This window comes from Sinohyriopsis cumingii, chromosome 7 (genome assembly GCF_028554795.1).
Source record: "Sinohyriopsis cumingii isolate HCF-2022 chromosome 7, ASM2855479v2, whole genome shotgun sequence".
Classification (NCBI taxonomy): domain Eukaryota; kingdom Metazoa; phylum Mollusca; class Bivalvia; order Unionida; family Unionidae; genus Sinohyriopsis; species Sinohyriopsis cumingii.
In genome coordinates, this window is record NC_142967.1 from 43071052 (window position 1) to 43088351 (window position 17300).

At 34.6% G+C, this 17300-nt stretch overlaps 1 protein-coding gene across 2 annotated transcripts in view; it reads left to right on the forward strand.

The window, feature by feature from the left end:
• LOC149795109 (uncharacterized) overlaps positions 1 to 17300 on the forward strand; it is a 281949-nt gene that overhangs the window by 207323 nt on the left and 57326 nt on the right. For both annotated transcript variants that reach the window (XM_089964814.1, XM_089964815.1), the window contains exons 23-26: positions 2930 to 2981; positions 8025 to 8152; positions 10110 to 10805; positions 13040 to 13108. In XM_089964814.1, coding sequence (XP_089820940.1) covers positions 2930 to 2981; positions 8025 to 8152; positions 10110 to 10805; positions 13040 to 13108 — 945 coding nt within the window. The remainder of the gene's footprint in view (positions 1 to 2929; positions 2982 to 8024; positions 8153 to 10109; positions 10806 to 13039; positions 13109 to 17300) is intronic.

Below are 17300 nucleotides of genomic sequence, written 5' to 3' on the forward strand. Positions count from 1 at the left end.
TTTCTTCCTTTCAATCCTATGTTTGATTCACAAGCATGCACAAAAGCATGTGATCATTCATACATGCATCACGGTTTTGTTTAGGTCCCATGTTTCCTTTAACTCGGACATGTACAGAATCCAGTATTTGAGCCATCAATGGTAATTGCTGCATGAGTGAAATGGAAGCATCAGTCTATGTTTCGTGATGGTACATTAGATTAATATCAAGTTAAACTACACCATCAGGACATATTTTGGAGGTTCCGTGCATGTTTTTGAAATGATAAAGCTTGATCATTATGGCAACATTCAGTCAAAAAGAGCTGTGTATTCAGATGTAATTTGAATTAGTTTGTGTCACTTAACTGTTTGAGGCTTTCATAAGCATGTTTAACATCATAAGAATATATGATACTGTCATGTATCCTAATTTTTGCATTTCCCGTGTTCATAAAATACCACATCGAATTTCAAAAATGTATTTAGTCCTAAGTCATGGAGGGAGTAAAATATCCAATTTGTTTAAATTCTTATTTAGATATCTGCTCCATCAATGTCCCTATGGGGATTATTATGAACATAATATGCAGTCACCTTTTTAATCATGTGTAAGTAACCATTTCACTTGAAAATAAAACTAAAATATTACTGCAGCGAATTGGTAAACAATTAGATTTAATCTGATTACTGGTCTCTAATTTTAATTAATAAAGCAGGGAGTTGACAACACTGCAAGCATTTTCTCTTTAGAAATTTTTTGAAAACAATTTCTGGTGGCCAAAAAGCTTTTGAAAACTGTGTGTTCATTACGTCTCATTTGGATTACCTGGGCTGACTTTCAAAAGAATACTCCAGTGGCCTAGTGGTTAGAGCATCTGCCTTAGAAGTGGAAGGTCATGGGTTTGATCCCTGGATGAGTCATACCAAAGACTTGCAAAAAATGGTACTAACAGCTGCCTTGCTTGGCGCTCAGCACTATGAGGTTAGTGTTAGGACTGGTTGGTCTGGTGTCAGGATAATGTGACTGGGTGGGACATCATTCTACATGTCTGCAGCATGATGCCCCAGTGCTAGACATCACTATAAACTGCCACACTGCAGATATCGTAGCGATATGACTTAAAAATTGTTAAAAGCTACATTAAAAAATCTAATCGCACACACGCTTTCAAATATTTGAAACATCAAGACAGACAAAATTGTTACTTTGCTTGTGCGTTGAAAATGACTTTAAAAATAAGAATTCAGTGTTCAGTTTTGTTACATCTGAGCCACAAGAACAGGTCCAACCATTTGCTTTTCAACTTCTTGCCTTCATGAGTGACAACTCTTCCTCTGAATTATCTCCCTTTTCCTTATTCATGATGGTGAATGTGTGAATTTTGATGATGTCACAAAATCTGAATATTCCTTGCAAATTTTGATCATTTGTGTATCAGTATTGCACATAAATTACAGAATTAGCCATTCCTTGACAATTTGCAAGAAATTTCCAAAAACCTTGTTCATGCTTGTTGTGTACATGACAGCTCACAGGAAAGGGATAGTGCCGCATCTTTTCAAAGATCTTATTAGTTGTAAAATACACTTTTAAAAATGGTACTAGCAATTGCCCTGCTTGCTTCTCAGCATTAAGAGGTTAGTATTAGGACTGGTTGGCCTGGTTTCAGGGTAATCTGGATGGTACACAATAATACTTAAGTCAAGGATGATTAATGCTAACAAACTTATTTGACTAGGTGTCATTGCTCTGAACAACCAAACAAAAAGAGAAAAGGCATGGTTGCTTTGCTTGCTTCATTGATCTTTGTTTCCATTTTTTTTCTCAGTGTCAATAATTTGATTGGAAACAAAGCTGCAGGCGCATTTATTGTTATAGTAACACTGACAATATTAGTTGGAGACTGTTTGATGCTTGAGAGTATGCATAGCAGTATATGTTGAATCACTCAGGCATAGCAGTATATATTTAATCGCTCAGGCATAACAGTATATATCAAATCACTCTGGCATAGCAGTATATATCGAATCACTCAGGCATAGCAGTATATATTTAATCACTCAGGCATAACAGTATATATCGAATCACTCTGGCATAGCAGTATATAATCAAATTACTCTGGCATAGCAGTATATATTGAATCATTCAATAATGGCTGTATGTATTGAGTCACTCAGGCATAGCAGTATATATTGAATCACTCAGGCATCACAGTATATATTGAATCACTCAGGCATAGCGGTATATATTGAATCAGTCAGGCATAACAGTATGTATTGAATCACTCAGGCATAGCAGTACATATTACATCACACAGGCAAAGCAGTATATATTGAATCACTCAGGCATAGCAGTGTATATAGAATCACTCAGCCATAGGAGTATATATTGAATCAATCAGGCATAGCAGTATATATTGCATAACTCAGGCATAGCAGTATATATTGAATCACTTGAGCATAACAGTATAGATTGAATCACTCAGGCATAGCATTATATATTGAATCAATCAGGCATAGCAGTATATATTGAATCACTCAAACATAGCAGTATGTATTGAATCACTCATGCATAGTAGTATATATTGTATCTCTCAGGCAAAACACTGTACACCTTAATCTGCTTTATTAATAGATGAGGAAGGATGAGGGCTATAAAGTAAATGTGCTTTGAGCAGACAGGTGGACACCTGTCATACAGAAATTTGCCATATTTGTGCTTGCTTTGTGTGAGAAGGTATTTGAAACTATTCATTTTTACAATCATGACATTAAACTTAAATAAAATGAATAAGATTTACATTCATAACTGTTATTTTCCAAAAGGAGTATTTTGCATTTGCTCAAACTATCAATACTCTCAAACTTGACCGTCATATGGGAGAAATTATTTTACCCCGAACCTATGTTTATTCTGACAACTGTATGAACATATTCTCTTTTCCAGATGCTCCAGGACCACATCTCTGATGGGCAGTGGAATTCGCAGGGATATACAGGTACATTTATGGGGCTTTGAATCTATGTTTATGTGGGACAAAGAAATCCAAGACAAGGAGTTCATTATTTGTTTACTGTAGAGTTCTGCCTAACAGATGATGAATAATGATAAGGGAGTGCTTGTCCATGTAAAAATCCTTGCATGGATTATATTTCTCACCCATTGTTTCTTTTGAACAAAAAATCTTACTTTCTGTATTCCATCTTTTATTTGTGAACATGGACATTATGTTGGATATTTATGAAGCTATCCAAGTGTCATCCTAAACTATTTTGACATTATCATCTGACCCACAAGCACCCAAATGTAGAGATGAAAAATAATGATCACAGAACAGAGATGTCTTTGTCATGTCTTTACAGTGGTCTCACAAAATTTTCATAGATCAGTCAAGAAATAGCTAATTTTTAGCTGTTGTGGGGTGCATTGCATTTCTGCGCCACTGTACCTATATCACATGTCACTGGACACTACAGACTGAATTATACTTAATGCACATGTTACAACCGTTCACTGGACACTACAAACTGAATCAGATGTAATGCACATGTTGCCCCTTGTCACTGGACACCACAGTCTGAATCAGACCTAATGCACATGTTATCACATCTCACTGGACAGTACAGACTGAATCGGACCTAATGCACATGTTACCACCTGTCAAGAATGTGGCAACCAAACTTTGGAGTTATGGACAGAATATGGTGCAGGTATTTTACAAAGTGAAACAATAAATGAATGAATGAATTAATAATAATAATAATAATAACTTGTTTGATAATTTTTGCAAATTACCACTAAATTTTAGCTTAACGAAATGATTTTATTCAGCTGTTGGTAGGTTTGTTTCCTTTAAAACTCTGTTAATCACTACTTGGCAATTTCCTTAAACATCTGTTAATCATTACTTCACATCAGTCTATTTCCTGAAACATATGTTAATCATTACTTCACATCAGTCTCTTGAATCCTTAAACATCTATTAATCATTACTTCACATCAGTCTATTTCCTTAATCATCTGTTAATCATTACTTCACATCAGTCTATTTCCTTAATCATCTGTTAATCATTACTTCACATCAGTCTATTTCCTGAAACATCTGTTAATAATCATTACCTGACATTAGCTTCTTTTGTCAGTATTTGTAATTATCATCTGCTTTGTTTTCCATTCAAGTATTACTGATTAAATATTATGTCAAAATATTTGTCTGTACTCATATTTTAAATAGTTTATTTGATCATGTACTTCTTCCTCTATTTGAAAAATCTTTTTTGATCAACTAATTTTACTCTGAGTTATATAAAAGGAACTAGTTGACACTGAATTTGTTGTAGCTGTTTTTCTGTTCATTTGCCATACCAACTCCCTTACAAATGGGCCTAATTTAAATTCCAGTAAGGAAACACGTGTTATAATATGATAATTAACTTAATTATTAGGATGACATTGCTATAATATCAAAGACCATGGCGATTAGTGGTTATTTGATTAGGGGAGGATAAAAGATCGCCAGAAAAGAGGCTAATTAGTGAGATTCACTTACTTATACAAAGAAAGAAAACACTGGACTCTAATAATGGGTACGATAAGAAGAAAGCCAGACACTAGAAACCATTGGATTGTGATGGACACTATAAAAAGGAAGCCACTTATGGGACAATCACTGTTAGCCATGACACAGTTTTTTTGCCTTGTCTTTGTTCATAAATTGGTCATGATATTGGTATGCAAGTTAAGTCCCGTCATGTTGGAATGTTAAACGAGACATTGAACAGCAAAGTTAAAACCTAAGTCAGGATCAAACTATAATAAATATAATCAAGCCATAAAATAATTCAATTTCAGTTTGTGTTACATTTTTTCTCTCAATAATTTCATGATTTCAGACATGTAATGATATCGCATAAATATTATCCTCTTTTTTTCTCCATCTTTCTGTATGTGTGCATTGAGTTAGCTCTTTGCTAATATTGGTATTTTTTTATTGACATACCATCAGAACATTCCTATGAGATATTTTCTGTTAATTCTGCAATGAAAGGTACACATGAATATCTTTCCATATCACTGTGGTATTTGCTGGGAATTTTTAAAATAAATTGGGAGACCCATACAATTTTAGAGGGACAATTGTAAGTAATAGTACATAATGCACTAACGGTGTTTTAAAAATGAGAATATCTTGTTTGCTTTGACAGTTTTGCCATCTTAACTTTGTGGTCTGCACTGTACCATCTTATTTTCCTCAGACACTTTTCTACTTGAACTATTGCAAAAAAAGTTTTATGATGTGCTCAAGTAACTCTTGAAAGCTTTACATGTTTTAATATCTGGTTGCACCATCAGAATTTCCATTTCGGATTTTAAATACCTATGTTTTCTGAATGACTTTTCTTTCCAAGCAAAGTATTAATTAAAAAAAAGAACTTGTGTATTTGTATAACTTTAGTCTCTTTTGCCTTAATTTCAACCTCACAATAAATTAAATCTTCCTGGCTGTAGGGGTAACTTTAACCTCAAAAATATGTTTCATTTACAGCTGTCAAACACTTTAAATTGTCACTCAGCCGACTACCTCAGGCATAAAATATTTTCAATGCTGAATACATTGTCATAAAACAGATATTCACCTCTCTCTCTCTCTCTCTCTCTCTCTCACACACACACACACACACACACACATTTTCTTTTAACTTTTAACCTTTTCTTACTTTGGCCATTGCTAGCACCAATAAAGACATGGATGAACAAAAAAAGTTGGAATATTTTTTTAATTTATTTTTCTGACAAAAAGTTTGGTTTGGGGGTTGGGGTCACACAGGATCAAGATTTGGGGACAGAAGACAATTATTTTTTCTCACAAAACCTTTGAGTCTGCACTCAATATGCAACACTGTTACAGTGTAAACATTGTACAAAACAATTATACATTAATATTGAAATTCCAGATTGTTCATTGCAGAATGAGTATTATTGGCTCCATTTATGTTTTGGGACAGAAACACAATAAAAGTTCTAATGGACTTCAATCCATTTAAGTTTTGTGACAGAAACACAATAAAAGTTCTAATGGACTTCAATCCATTTAAGTTTTATGACAGAAACACAATAAAAGTTCTAATGGACTTCAGTCCATTTAAGTTTTGTGACAAAAACACAATAAAAGTTCTAATGGACTTCAATCTATTTAAGTTTTATGACAGAAACACAATAAAAGTTCTAATGGACTTCAATCCATTTAAGTTTTGTGACAAAAACACAATAAAAGTTCTAATGGACTTCAACCTCATTTCGGGATGCACATATCATAACCAAAGATCAATACCAGCTGTCTCTCATTTTATCTATAGAAGCTAGCTCAGGTGATAAGTACAAAATGGAGTACCTGTGTATGTAGCTTGGAAATACTGAATAGGAGAATCACTTGAAAAACCAATTTGATCACCTGTAAGTGGTATGTAGAAAAACCACCCAGATCACCTGTAGGCAGCATACAGAAAAACCACCCAGATCACCTGTAGGCAGCATACAGAAAAACTACCTTGATCACTTGTAGTGGAAACAAAGAATATCACTTTAAAAACCACTGAGATCACCCTGTTGGAGACATTTTGAAAATCAGTGAGTTGTGCTTCATTAATACTTTACCACCATATGTCAGTTCAACGTTACATTATCTATCTGTTTGTATACAGTAACTGAAATGTGACAGGTATTTATGACTCCTTTACTGTATGTATTTGCAATTCTGGTTTTGTTTACACATGATGTAGGTTGTAAAAAGATTCAAATATTTGCTACCATAAAGTTGTGTCCTGAGCAGGTAAACATGAAAATGCCTTTCACATGACAAATTCCATTACAGTCATTTTGTTTATTTTATGCAGGTACAGAATAAAAATGGGTTTTGATGTCTGTTTTTTTTCAAGACAAAAGAGTCCAAACTCCTTAACACAGATTAAGTCTTATTTATCCATGTATAACATAGAACAGTATTGACCCAGCTCTTCCATCACACACTTTGCTAGCAGATGAAGGTATTTAATGTTTGCTTGAAGTTAGAAGTAGAATTAACAGTATAGACTCTGATCTATAGATGAATTGAGTGCTTTGGGTCAGTGCTATTCATTTTGAAATAAGAAAAAGAATTAACAGCATCAACCCTGATCTATAGATGAATTGTGTGATTAATAACTACTGTAAATAGTCACTTATAAGTTGAGTCAAACTGCAAACAGCAAATATCCTGATCTGCTATGGCATATTGCACCTACAGATCACGATCTGTACTGTATTTCTACTGATTACACCTAACAAATGTTTAAACTGCCTTTCTTTAAAAATAGTTAAAACAAATTTGACTAAAGTAACAGAAAGCGTCTTGACATGAAGATCTTTATGAGTTTATACAGGTGATGTTGATCCATTTTCAAATATGGCTGCCATTACTAAAAATAGAAACTGCTTTATCTCAGAAATGACTCAGCAGAATTTGACCAAATTAACGAATTAAATTAATTAGCATCTTGAAATGAAGAACTTTAAAGTTTATACAAATGATGTTGATCCAGCTTCAAATGTGGCTACTGTCAACAAAAACCTTAAAACCTTAAAAAGACGTAAACTGTTAAACAGAATGGTCAGATTTATCATAAAGTATCATGGCATGAAGTGCTTGCAAGTTCATGCTTTCAGATATGCATGAAGACACAAAATGAATAAAAAAATTCAAAAAGTTGTTTGAACATATGCAGTCATAGCAATAGGAATAAATTTTTACAGAAAGCGTCCCACTGACACAGATTTCTTGGTCAAGTCCTCTTGCATTAGGCATATGTCAGCCAGTTGAGTGATATTAAACCCACTTTTGCCTCATGTCTGTTGTGTTGGGGGGGGGGGTGGCAAATAATAGCAATATTTATATTGTTACAATACCTCAAACCTATTACAAAAACGAAGCGGAGCCAGCATGTGTCATTGAAACAGTTTCTTTCAAATTATCTTTCTCTTAATATCTTTATTGATATACTTACAGATCCAAGGGGCACACAGTCCAATCTACCAGAGGATGGTCTTATCCCTGGGGTTGAGGCAGGAATACCCTCACCCAGGGGCTATGATGCACAGTCTGAAGGGAGTGTTGAGGAAGAGATTTTGGAAAAGGTAGTTTGATATTTTAAACCTCTTGTGTCATAACAGAAAAATGTATTTGATTAAAAAAATAATTATTATATAAAAACATATAATTTACCTCACTGTTGAAAATTAGAAAGAATTTTTGTCAGCCTTGGTTATAAAATAGAACAGAACAGAAACTATTCAGACATGAACTGTACAGTTACTCACCCATCATTATCAAGAAGAATATTTAAAAACATACTAATATATATATAATAACATATATATATATGCTGAATATATATATATATATATATATATATATATATATATATATATATATATATAGCATATGAAGTATTAAATGATTAAATGAGGCTGAAGTTATCGAAGAATGAGAGTAGATACTTGAATTAAAAAGCAATATGACAGATTTATCCAGTATAATAGAGTCTTTCACGAATGCTTGGTAAATCTTTTTTGCCGGTTTTAATATTACATGTTTTTTTGCTTCCGTGATTGCTATAACATTCGCATAATAATAGAAATATATCTATTTGCTATGAAGATGGAGGTGTACAGGACAACAGTACAAACTAAACATAAAGTGATCACCACAACACCACACCTAAATCATTAGTCTTAATAATGTTACTGTAAATGTGCTTTCATTAGTTATGTGATGAACACAATGCCCAGTTTTAGTTGGTGCAGTGATAATTTAGTAAAAGTAAGTGATAATTTAGCAAAAGTAAGTGATAATTTAGCAAAAGTAAGTTCTTGGTTTAGAATGCAAAATGTTCACATAGTCATCATGAATGATAGCTTAACATCTTTGTATAAACATCAACACTATTCTGAACATCAATAATGAGTTTTCGAAGGAATCTTCACATGAAGAACAAGATTCATTCCAAAGATATGAAAAGCCGTAATTGTCTAATAAGGATTTAACATTACCATCCCAATTTGTATAATCATTACTAATATTCTCTTAATAGTGTTCTCTCAATGTTTAATAATAATAATAGCTATAATAATAATAATAATAATTATAATGATGTTACTATTAAGGTTTCCATAAGTGATTGTGTGAGCATATCATTCAAGTTTGTTGAATCTTTCATTTGTCATTCGCCCAAACTCATTATTTTAATTTTGTCATAAATGGGTGTACCAGTTAGATATGTCTTGTCTCGTCCATACCTATTTTGATTTAGTTGTAACTTGTCACCAAGACAGCTAAAGAACCATTCAACATGTTCTGGTGCAGTTTGGTATGAACACTGTCTCATAAACTTAAATGTGCATTTTATGGGGGCTTTTCTCGTCCACACAGTTTTTGGTAGAGTTATAGCCCTTGACAGTTAAATTCACATCATCACATGGGATCTTGCTTGTAACTGGCATAGCTCAAGAACCATTAAGTGCTTTCACTTGCAATTTAGCATAAACAGTGTTTCATAAACTTACATATTACTTGTGTAGGTTGATATTGGACAAAGTTGTGGCCCTTGTTGAGCTTATTCTTGTCTTAATATAAAAACTTACTTGAGAAATATTCAGGATATTGAGACCGAAGTTAAGAACATTATTTCTTAAACCTAGATGTACATGTTGTCTTGTCTGCACCATTTTGTGCAGAGTTGTGGCCCTTGTCAATCAACTTCATATCTTTACATGGGATGTAAGCTTATAACTAGAATAGATCAAGAACAATTCAAGATATTCTTTTGCCGTTTTGAAGTGAATATTATACTGCATACCTTTGTGTCTTGTTTGCTCCTTTTTGGACAGAGTTATGGCCCTTGATGAGACTTTGAAGGCGTTGTTCTTCAAGCATTGCACACCAACTTTTAGCAGATTTATGGCTCCTGAATGACCATCTTCTCCTAAATTTGTTTGTAAAATACAAGTTTTTCTGTTTAAGGCATTTTATAATGAGTAGTCCCCATGTGGTGCCTCAATTGTTAGTAGCTATTCTATCATTTTAAATTTCCAGACCAGGACTGTTGGTGCCCAGTCCGGCAGGACAGATATAACCACTGCACCAGAGAGAAATCCAATTTCAAGAAACAGGGGTCAGAGGGATGACTCACATTGGCGAGACATGGAATCTCACCAACCAGAGGTACATGGCCAAAGGTCAGAGGCCATGAACAGCAGAGGAGGCAAAAAATGGATAAATGTTGGCAAAGCTACAAGCTTATACGCTGCTAAGCCAACGAAGTCCCATCGCAACTTAGAGGAGGAACTTGAGCTAGGAGTTAACCTAATGTCGGAAACTGATAGCCAGGTTTTTACACGGAATGATAACGATTCCAGCCCTGTAAGCCCGTATCAGTCAGGGCAAGGGCAGACTCTGGTACATGATTATGTTGGGAGCTCTGTGGGTGCAGAAGCTCCCCATCTACCTCATATGGTGCCCCATAGGGGTCTAATTAGATCCATGGACAATTTCGGAGATCCCCATTTCATGCCCAATGGCTTTGTGTTGGACAGTGGCTATACTGACACTGATCGAGAGGTATTGTTACAGCCAGGCAGGGGTCAGAAGGGAGGCAATTCTCACATCATGGCATCCCGGGCTTCTGCTTTGTCAACAGAAACTGTTGCTGACAGTGGAAGAGGGACTGGTCAGGTTTCACCTGGTCAGTCTCTTCGTGAGAAGATTATACAAATTGAAAGGCAGCTTCAGGTGGGTATTGCATTCTTATCATAAATTTGCATTTATACAGACAGACATACATGCATGCATGCATACATACATACATACATACATACATACATACATACCATACATACATACATACATACATACATACATACATACATACATACATACATACATAGACTCTGGAAATCCCTGTCAGATGGAGAAAATACTTTGAATGACTGCAAAATGTTCTTCTGAAACAATACTGGCTGTAATCATAAATTCACAGCTTTAAAATCAAATCATTTTAAACCCCTTACCTGACAAAACAAGCACATTGTGGAAAATCTTTGGTTAACAGGTTCCAGACTGACTCGTCATTAATTTTCATTATTGCTCAGTAATCTTGAACTTTGACCTTCATTTGTTTCACATAGGTGACCTTCATTTGTTTCACATGGTGAGGCTATGTGTATTTTATTTCTCTAACATCTGGTATAAAAAGAAATATTCATATTTGCTCCGTAATTGTTGTATTCGCCCAGTAATCTTGATTTTGAACTTGACTTGAACCAACAGAACAGATTTAGTACTGTAAACTGCACTTATCCAGATCTGTCAATGCATAATGTGCCAGCAGGTTTGGGTCTGTGCAGTTTGATAGAAGCAATTGGTAGAACAAATAACGTAGACCCTGATCTGCAGGCACATTATGCTACAGCACATCAGGATCTTTTTTTGTTGTTTGCAGTTTGACTCAACATATATAGGGTTAACAGTATCATGCCTGAGTAATCCCATCTGTACCATTATGTATGAAACTAAACCTGTACTGCGACTTTGCGACTTCGTTTCAAATAAAATAATGACTTAGACAACTATTGGAAAGTAAAGATTAATCAAGCAAAAAATTCACCAAAAGTTGAAGTTTTTTAATTGGTTGTTCAGCAGTAAAAACACCAGTTAAATAACTTTGAGGGTGTAAATCGTCGCTGATTAACTATTAAAAGTATCATTGGGAAGATTCAACGCTATCATTTTTAGCAGAGTTATTGTAGATAGCATTATTCATCATAAATAAGAGAAAGAGAGGTGATGGACATAACAAAAATTAATTCAAAGAAGTCAGGACAGCTCCGTTGGCCTAATGGTTAGAGTGTCCACCTCGGATGCGGGGGTTCGTGGGTTTGATCCCTGGCCAAGTCATACAAAGACTTGCAGAAATGGTGCTAACAGTTGCCTCACTTGGTGCTTAGCATTAAGAGGTTAGTGTTAGGATTGGTCGACCTGGTGTCAGGATAATGTGACTGGGTGGGACATCATGCTACATGTCTGTGGCATGATGCCTCAGTGCTAGACATCGCTATAAACTGTTACACTGCAGACATCATAGTGATATGAATGAAAAATTGTTAAAGCTACATTAAAAATCCAAATCACACACACACTCAAAGAAGTCGGCAAGTTTCAACAGCAATAGAATGTTTTTTATTTATATCAGCAAACACAAGACAACAGGCAATTTTATTGGTCCTGGCATTTTACATTCCTCAAAAGCTGAAACTTTGTTTGAGATAGGCTGAAGCTATGACAATAATATTTTGAAATGCCTACTAATAATGTACTTGTCTGTGTTGAGTGATAGTTCTAAACCACTTGTAGTATCTGGCATTAGAAGCTTAAAATTCTATATAAAATAGTTTACCGATACAACATAAGAGTTTAATACATTATGCATACAAAATGACAAAAAGTTATGAAAAAAATGGAATACCCGTATCTGTCCTATAAATATATACTAATAACCGTATCTGTGTGTTTTGGTATAGATATAGTTACTTCATCTTTTCTTAATTAATTTTCACTTTTTAGGCAAGAACAGTCAGGTTCCTGTGGATACAGTGATCTCAGCCTCCATCTTTTCCAGTCATTATATATTATAGTTTTTATTTCTGCTTGAATTTTCATAATTTTCCAGCAAAATTAAATGGAATTATGTTTGAGTTGGAACTTTGACCTTCATTTGCTTCACGTATGTGAGGCTATGTGTGTTGCACTGACATGTATCTATTGTGTTTTCTTACATCTGGTATAAAAAGAAATGGCCATTTCACAATTTAACATTATCTCCTTTGTGGAGATCTATACTACCGACCTTGTGTGAATATTTATTTAATACTCAATAACATTTTATCACAAATGTAATTTCCATGGTTTTCCAGAATGTTTGGTTGAAATGTCAAGTAATATTGACGAGTTTTACATTTTCCTCGCAGGTGAGAGAATCAGATTCAGGGAGCAGAGAAATCAACCCTGAGACAGACATGCTTTCCTGGAAGTCCAAGGTAAACAGAGTTGTGACCCTTGTCATGCTCTCTAAGGGCAGAAAAACAAAAAATAAAAAGTCAGACTGGTTTATTTGCACATGGGATGATAAACAGCCCATACAAAATTGTAGGCAGACTTAAAGCGGATTTCAGATGGGTTTCTTAAGCGATTTCTGTCTAAACAAGCCAATGTCAAGGAACAAATGTACACCACTTCCAACTACTTTCTCTCTAGTTGACCTTCTGGACCTGTTTGCAGATTTCTTCCATGACAAAGTACAAATCATTAGAGATAAGCTTGACAACACAATTTCAATTGACTCGTCGTCACCATACAGTTGGGATACAGAATTTCAGTGGCAACCATTAGCAGCATTTGAACCTGTCTCTATGGATTTTAGTATGTACAGTCGTAATGAAGAGTGCACCAAAGTGATGTGAACTTGATCCAATTCCAACATCACTGGTGCTTGAGTGCTTAAATCCAGTATTGCCTTCACTAACTGATGTTATTAATACCTCTCTCTCATCCGGGCGAATTCCCATCATTTTTCAAAACTGCCACTGTAAAACCTCTGCTGAAGAAACCAACACATGACCATAGTGATTTAAAGAACTACCACCCAGTTTCCAATCTCCCATTCATATAAAAAATCTTAGAAAAGGTTGTTCTATCCCAGCTTGTATCTCATCTGAATTCAAACAGTCTTTTTAGCCATATACAATCTGCATATCACCCTTGCCACAGTACTGAAACTACTCTTCTAAAATAGTTCTCTCTGCTTTGGATAGCAGAAAGATTACAGTCCTCACCCTCCTTGATTTGTCTGCAGCATTTGACAAAATAGACCATGATACATTAATTCACCATCTCCAGCATGTATTTGGCATTCATGATAAAGCCTTACTGTGGTTCAAGTCCTACTTGGTCAACAGGACACAAATTGTGTATGCAAATGGAATACACTCCAGCCCAGTTATTCTATGTTGTGGTGTTCCACAGGGGTCTGTTCTTGGACCTGTTCTCTTCATTATATACACTCTGCCACTCTCAAGTGTCATAGATCATCATCCAGTGTCTCACCAATTGTACGCTGACGACACCCAAATATGCAAATCTAACCACCCAACTGAAGTTGATGCTACCATCCAAGGCGTAGAGAGATGCATTTCTGATGTGAAATCATGGATGACATGTAACAAGCTGCAGATGAATGATGATAAAACTGAAGCCATTCTGATCACAATACAGACTTTCTCATTCACATCCTTTACCTCAAACAATAAATATCAGCAACACCAACATTAAATTCACACAATCAATATGAAACCTAGGTGTTACTCTGGACAGTACTCTCACATTGCACCAACATGTCATGAACATATGCAAGGCTGCATATCTTGAGCTGAGACACATCAGCTCCATTCACAAATATCTTTCAGTTGATGCCACTAAAACACTCGTATGTTCATTAGTACTTTCAAGACTGGACTATTGTAACTCAATTCTGTCTGGTTCATCTCAATATCTACTCCAGAAACTTCAAAAAGTTCAAAACACAGCTGCTCGGTCATAGTTAGAGTACCACGATCAGAGCACACCTCCCTGCTGCTCTGTACCCTACACTGGCTATCCATTTGATCCAGAATCAAACACAAAACTTGTTCTCTGTGCTACATTTCACTGACAGACTTCAGTCCAACATACCTATCCGACCTCACCCATGTGAACACACCAGCAAGATACTTACACTCCTCTTCTGACAATCGTATACTCATTATTCCCACTACAAAAACGAAGTCATATGGACAATGTTCTTTTGCATACCAGGGCCCAGCAACGTGGAATGAATTGCCCACTGAACTTAGACACAAAGACACAGTGTTCCCATTCAAGGGTGCTCTTAAAACTCACTTATTTCGACTGCAGGAACAAACTTAAAGACCTAATAATGTTCCCTACCCTAAATATTTTCAACATGTTTTTTATGTTTTTTTAATTTCATTGTGTTTGTTTTTTTGTAATAATATCATTATATATGTTTTTTTATGTTATAGGTGTTGTGTAATGTTGTAAAGTGCTTAGAGCTTCTGAAGATTAGGCGATATACAAAGTCCTCATTAGTATTATTATTATTAAACTATAATTACTCATATTAAGGAAGCTTAAGTGAATTTCAAGCGGAATTAGGCAGATTCAGGGCGAAATTTTAGGTGAAATATGCAAATTTTAGGCGAAATATGCAAATTAGTTTTGCCAATATTCTGCTTGAATAATAAGATTTCTGCTTGAAATAAAATCCGCCAGAAATCCTGTACAAAATTTTCCAGGCTGGACTTTAGGCAGATTTCAGATGGGTTTCTTAAGCATTTTCTGCCTAACCATAAACTTAAAAAGCTTATACGAATTTCAAGCGGACTTTAGGTGGATATGCAGATTACTTGTAGTTGTCCTAAGATTCTGCTTAAGTAAAAAAAAAAATCCATCTAAGATTTCTGCCTGAAATACAATTCTACCTGAGAAAAAAATCCGTCTGAAATTTCCACCTGAAATAAAAATCCACCTAAGGTTTCCACCTAAATAAAGGCTACCTAAAACGTCTACATAAACATTATCCAGTAAAAAATCTGCTTCAGATTTCTATTGAACTGTCTAATGATTCTTAGACACTGGGAATCAATGATGAATATTCACAATAATTTTCAAAATGGATCATAAATTTTATTTTGACAGACATTATCAAATAAGATTAAGGGTTTTTTTTCTTTCTCGCACAAAACCTAATCCATGATGGCATCATTTAAGTCTTTTTAATTTCATTGAAAGTTTGGTAAGATTTCACAATAATTCTGACCTAACTTTCACCAAAATTCTGGTGAGATTTCACAAATATTTTGACCAAAACTTTCATCAAAATTTCGGTGAGATCTCGCTAAAACTTTACTGAAATATTTGTGAGATTTCAACAAAATTCTGACCAAAACTTTCACCGAAATTCTGAAGTTTCAGAAAAATTTGGGCAAAAACTTTCCCTTAACTTTTAGTGAGATCTCTAAGATTTCATTGAAAGTTTTGTGAGAGTTTACTAAAACTTTGGTAAGATTTCACTAAAATTTTGATCATTATATAGTTTTTTTTACTGAAGTTTCAAAAGGTTCAAAATAAATAATGGATATGAAGTAAACAAGACTTTATTAACCAAGGTGATATTTCAGTGTACATGAAACAAAATTATACAGATGTTGTAATTATATGGTTAATAACAATAATAACAATTGTATAAATAATTAAGACTTTTTTTGACAAAGGTAACTCAATTAGATACAGAACTAATCTACCTTGAGGCCTTCTATCTGTTATGTACAATATATAATGTGAAGAATCTGGTTTGACATTCAATAGTTAAGTCATTTTAAAAATCAAAGTATCAGGCCTGGAATATATGCACAGGGATCTGTGAACACATAAACATATATAAAATATCAAATATTAACCTGCATTGAAAAATTCAACTGAAAATGATGCACGATTACAGAAAAGCATCCATTTGAGACACTGATTATGAAAAGAAGAAATGCAAGGAGCCTGTCCTATGTCACTGTTGTACAGTGCAGACTTAATTTTTGATTAATGTACAAACTATGATGCTGTTGTGGTCTCTTAAATTAGTCCTTGTTTCATAAGCAGCTGTGATATATAATGTTTATCATGATATAATTATTCTTATTTTACACTGAATTCTAACACAACTAGAATATTTTGATAATATACACAATAATACCACTCACGATATTGAAGGATGATTCTACTTGTGGGCCAAGAAAACTCTGCAAAGATATGACTATCTTTGATAGATATGGGTATCTGGCAACAATATCAATAATTCCCACCAGTGAGCTATGCGTTTTCCTGCCTAAAATTCTGGAAGTTAATCAGTTTGGAGTTATATACCAGTAACTTCTAAATTATCCTGGTTCAATTCCTTGTGATAATTAGCACATTAGCCGCTACTGTCAAGCTCTTTATAGCATTCAAGCTATTCTCAGTGTCACACATTTTTCAGATGGTTATAAAAACTCATATCCTCCTCGAAAATTAGAATCACCATGTTTAGCAAGCATGCTCATTCTGATCAGTTTCTTTTACACGATGATCCATTGGGCAAGTACAAACTTTTGACCAATCAGAAAGCTCTTTACAGCAATCATC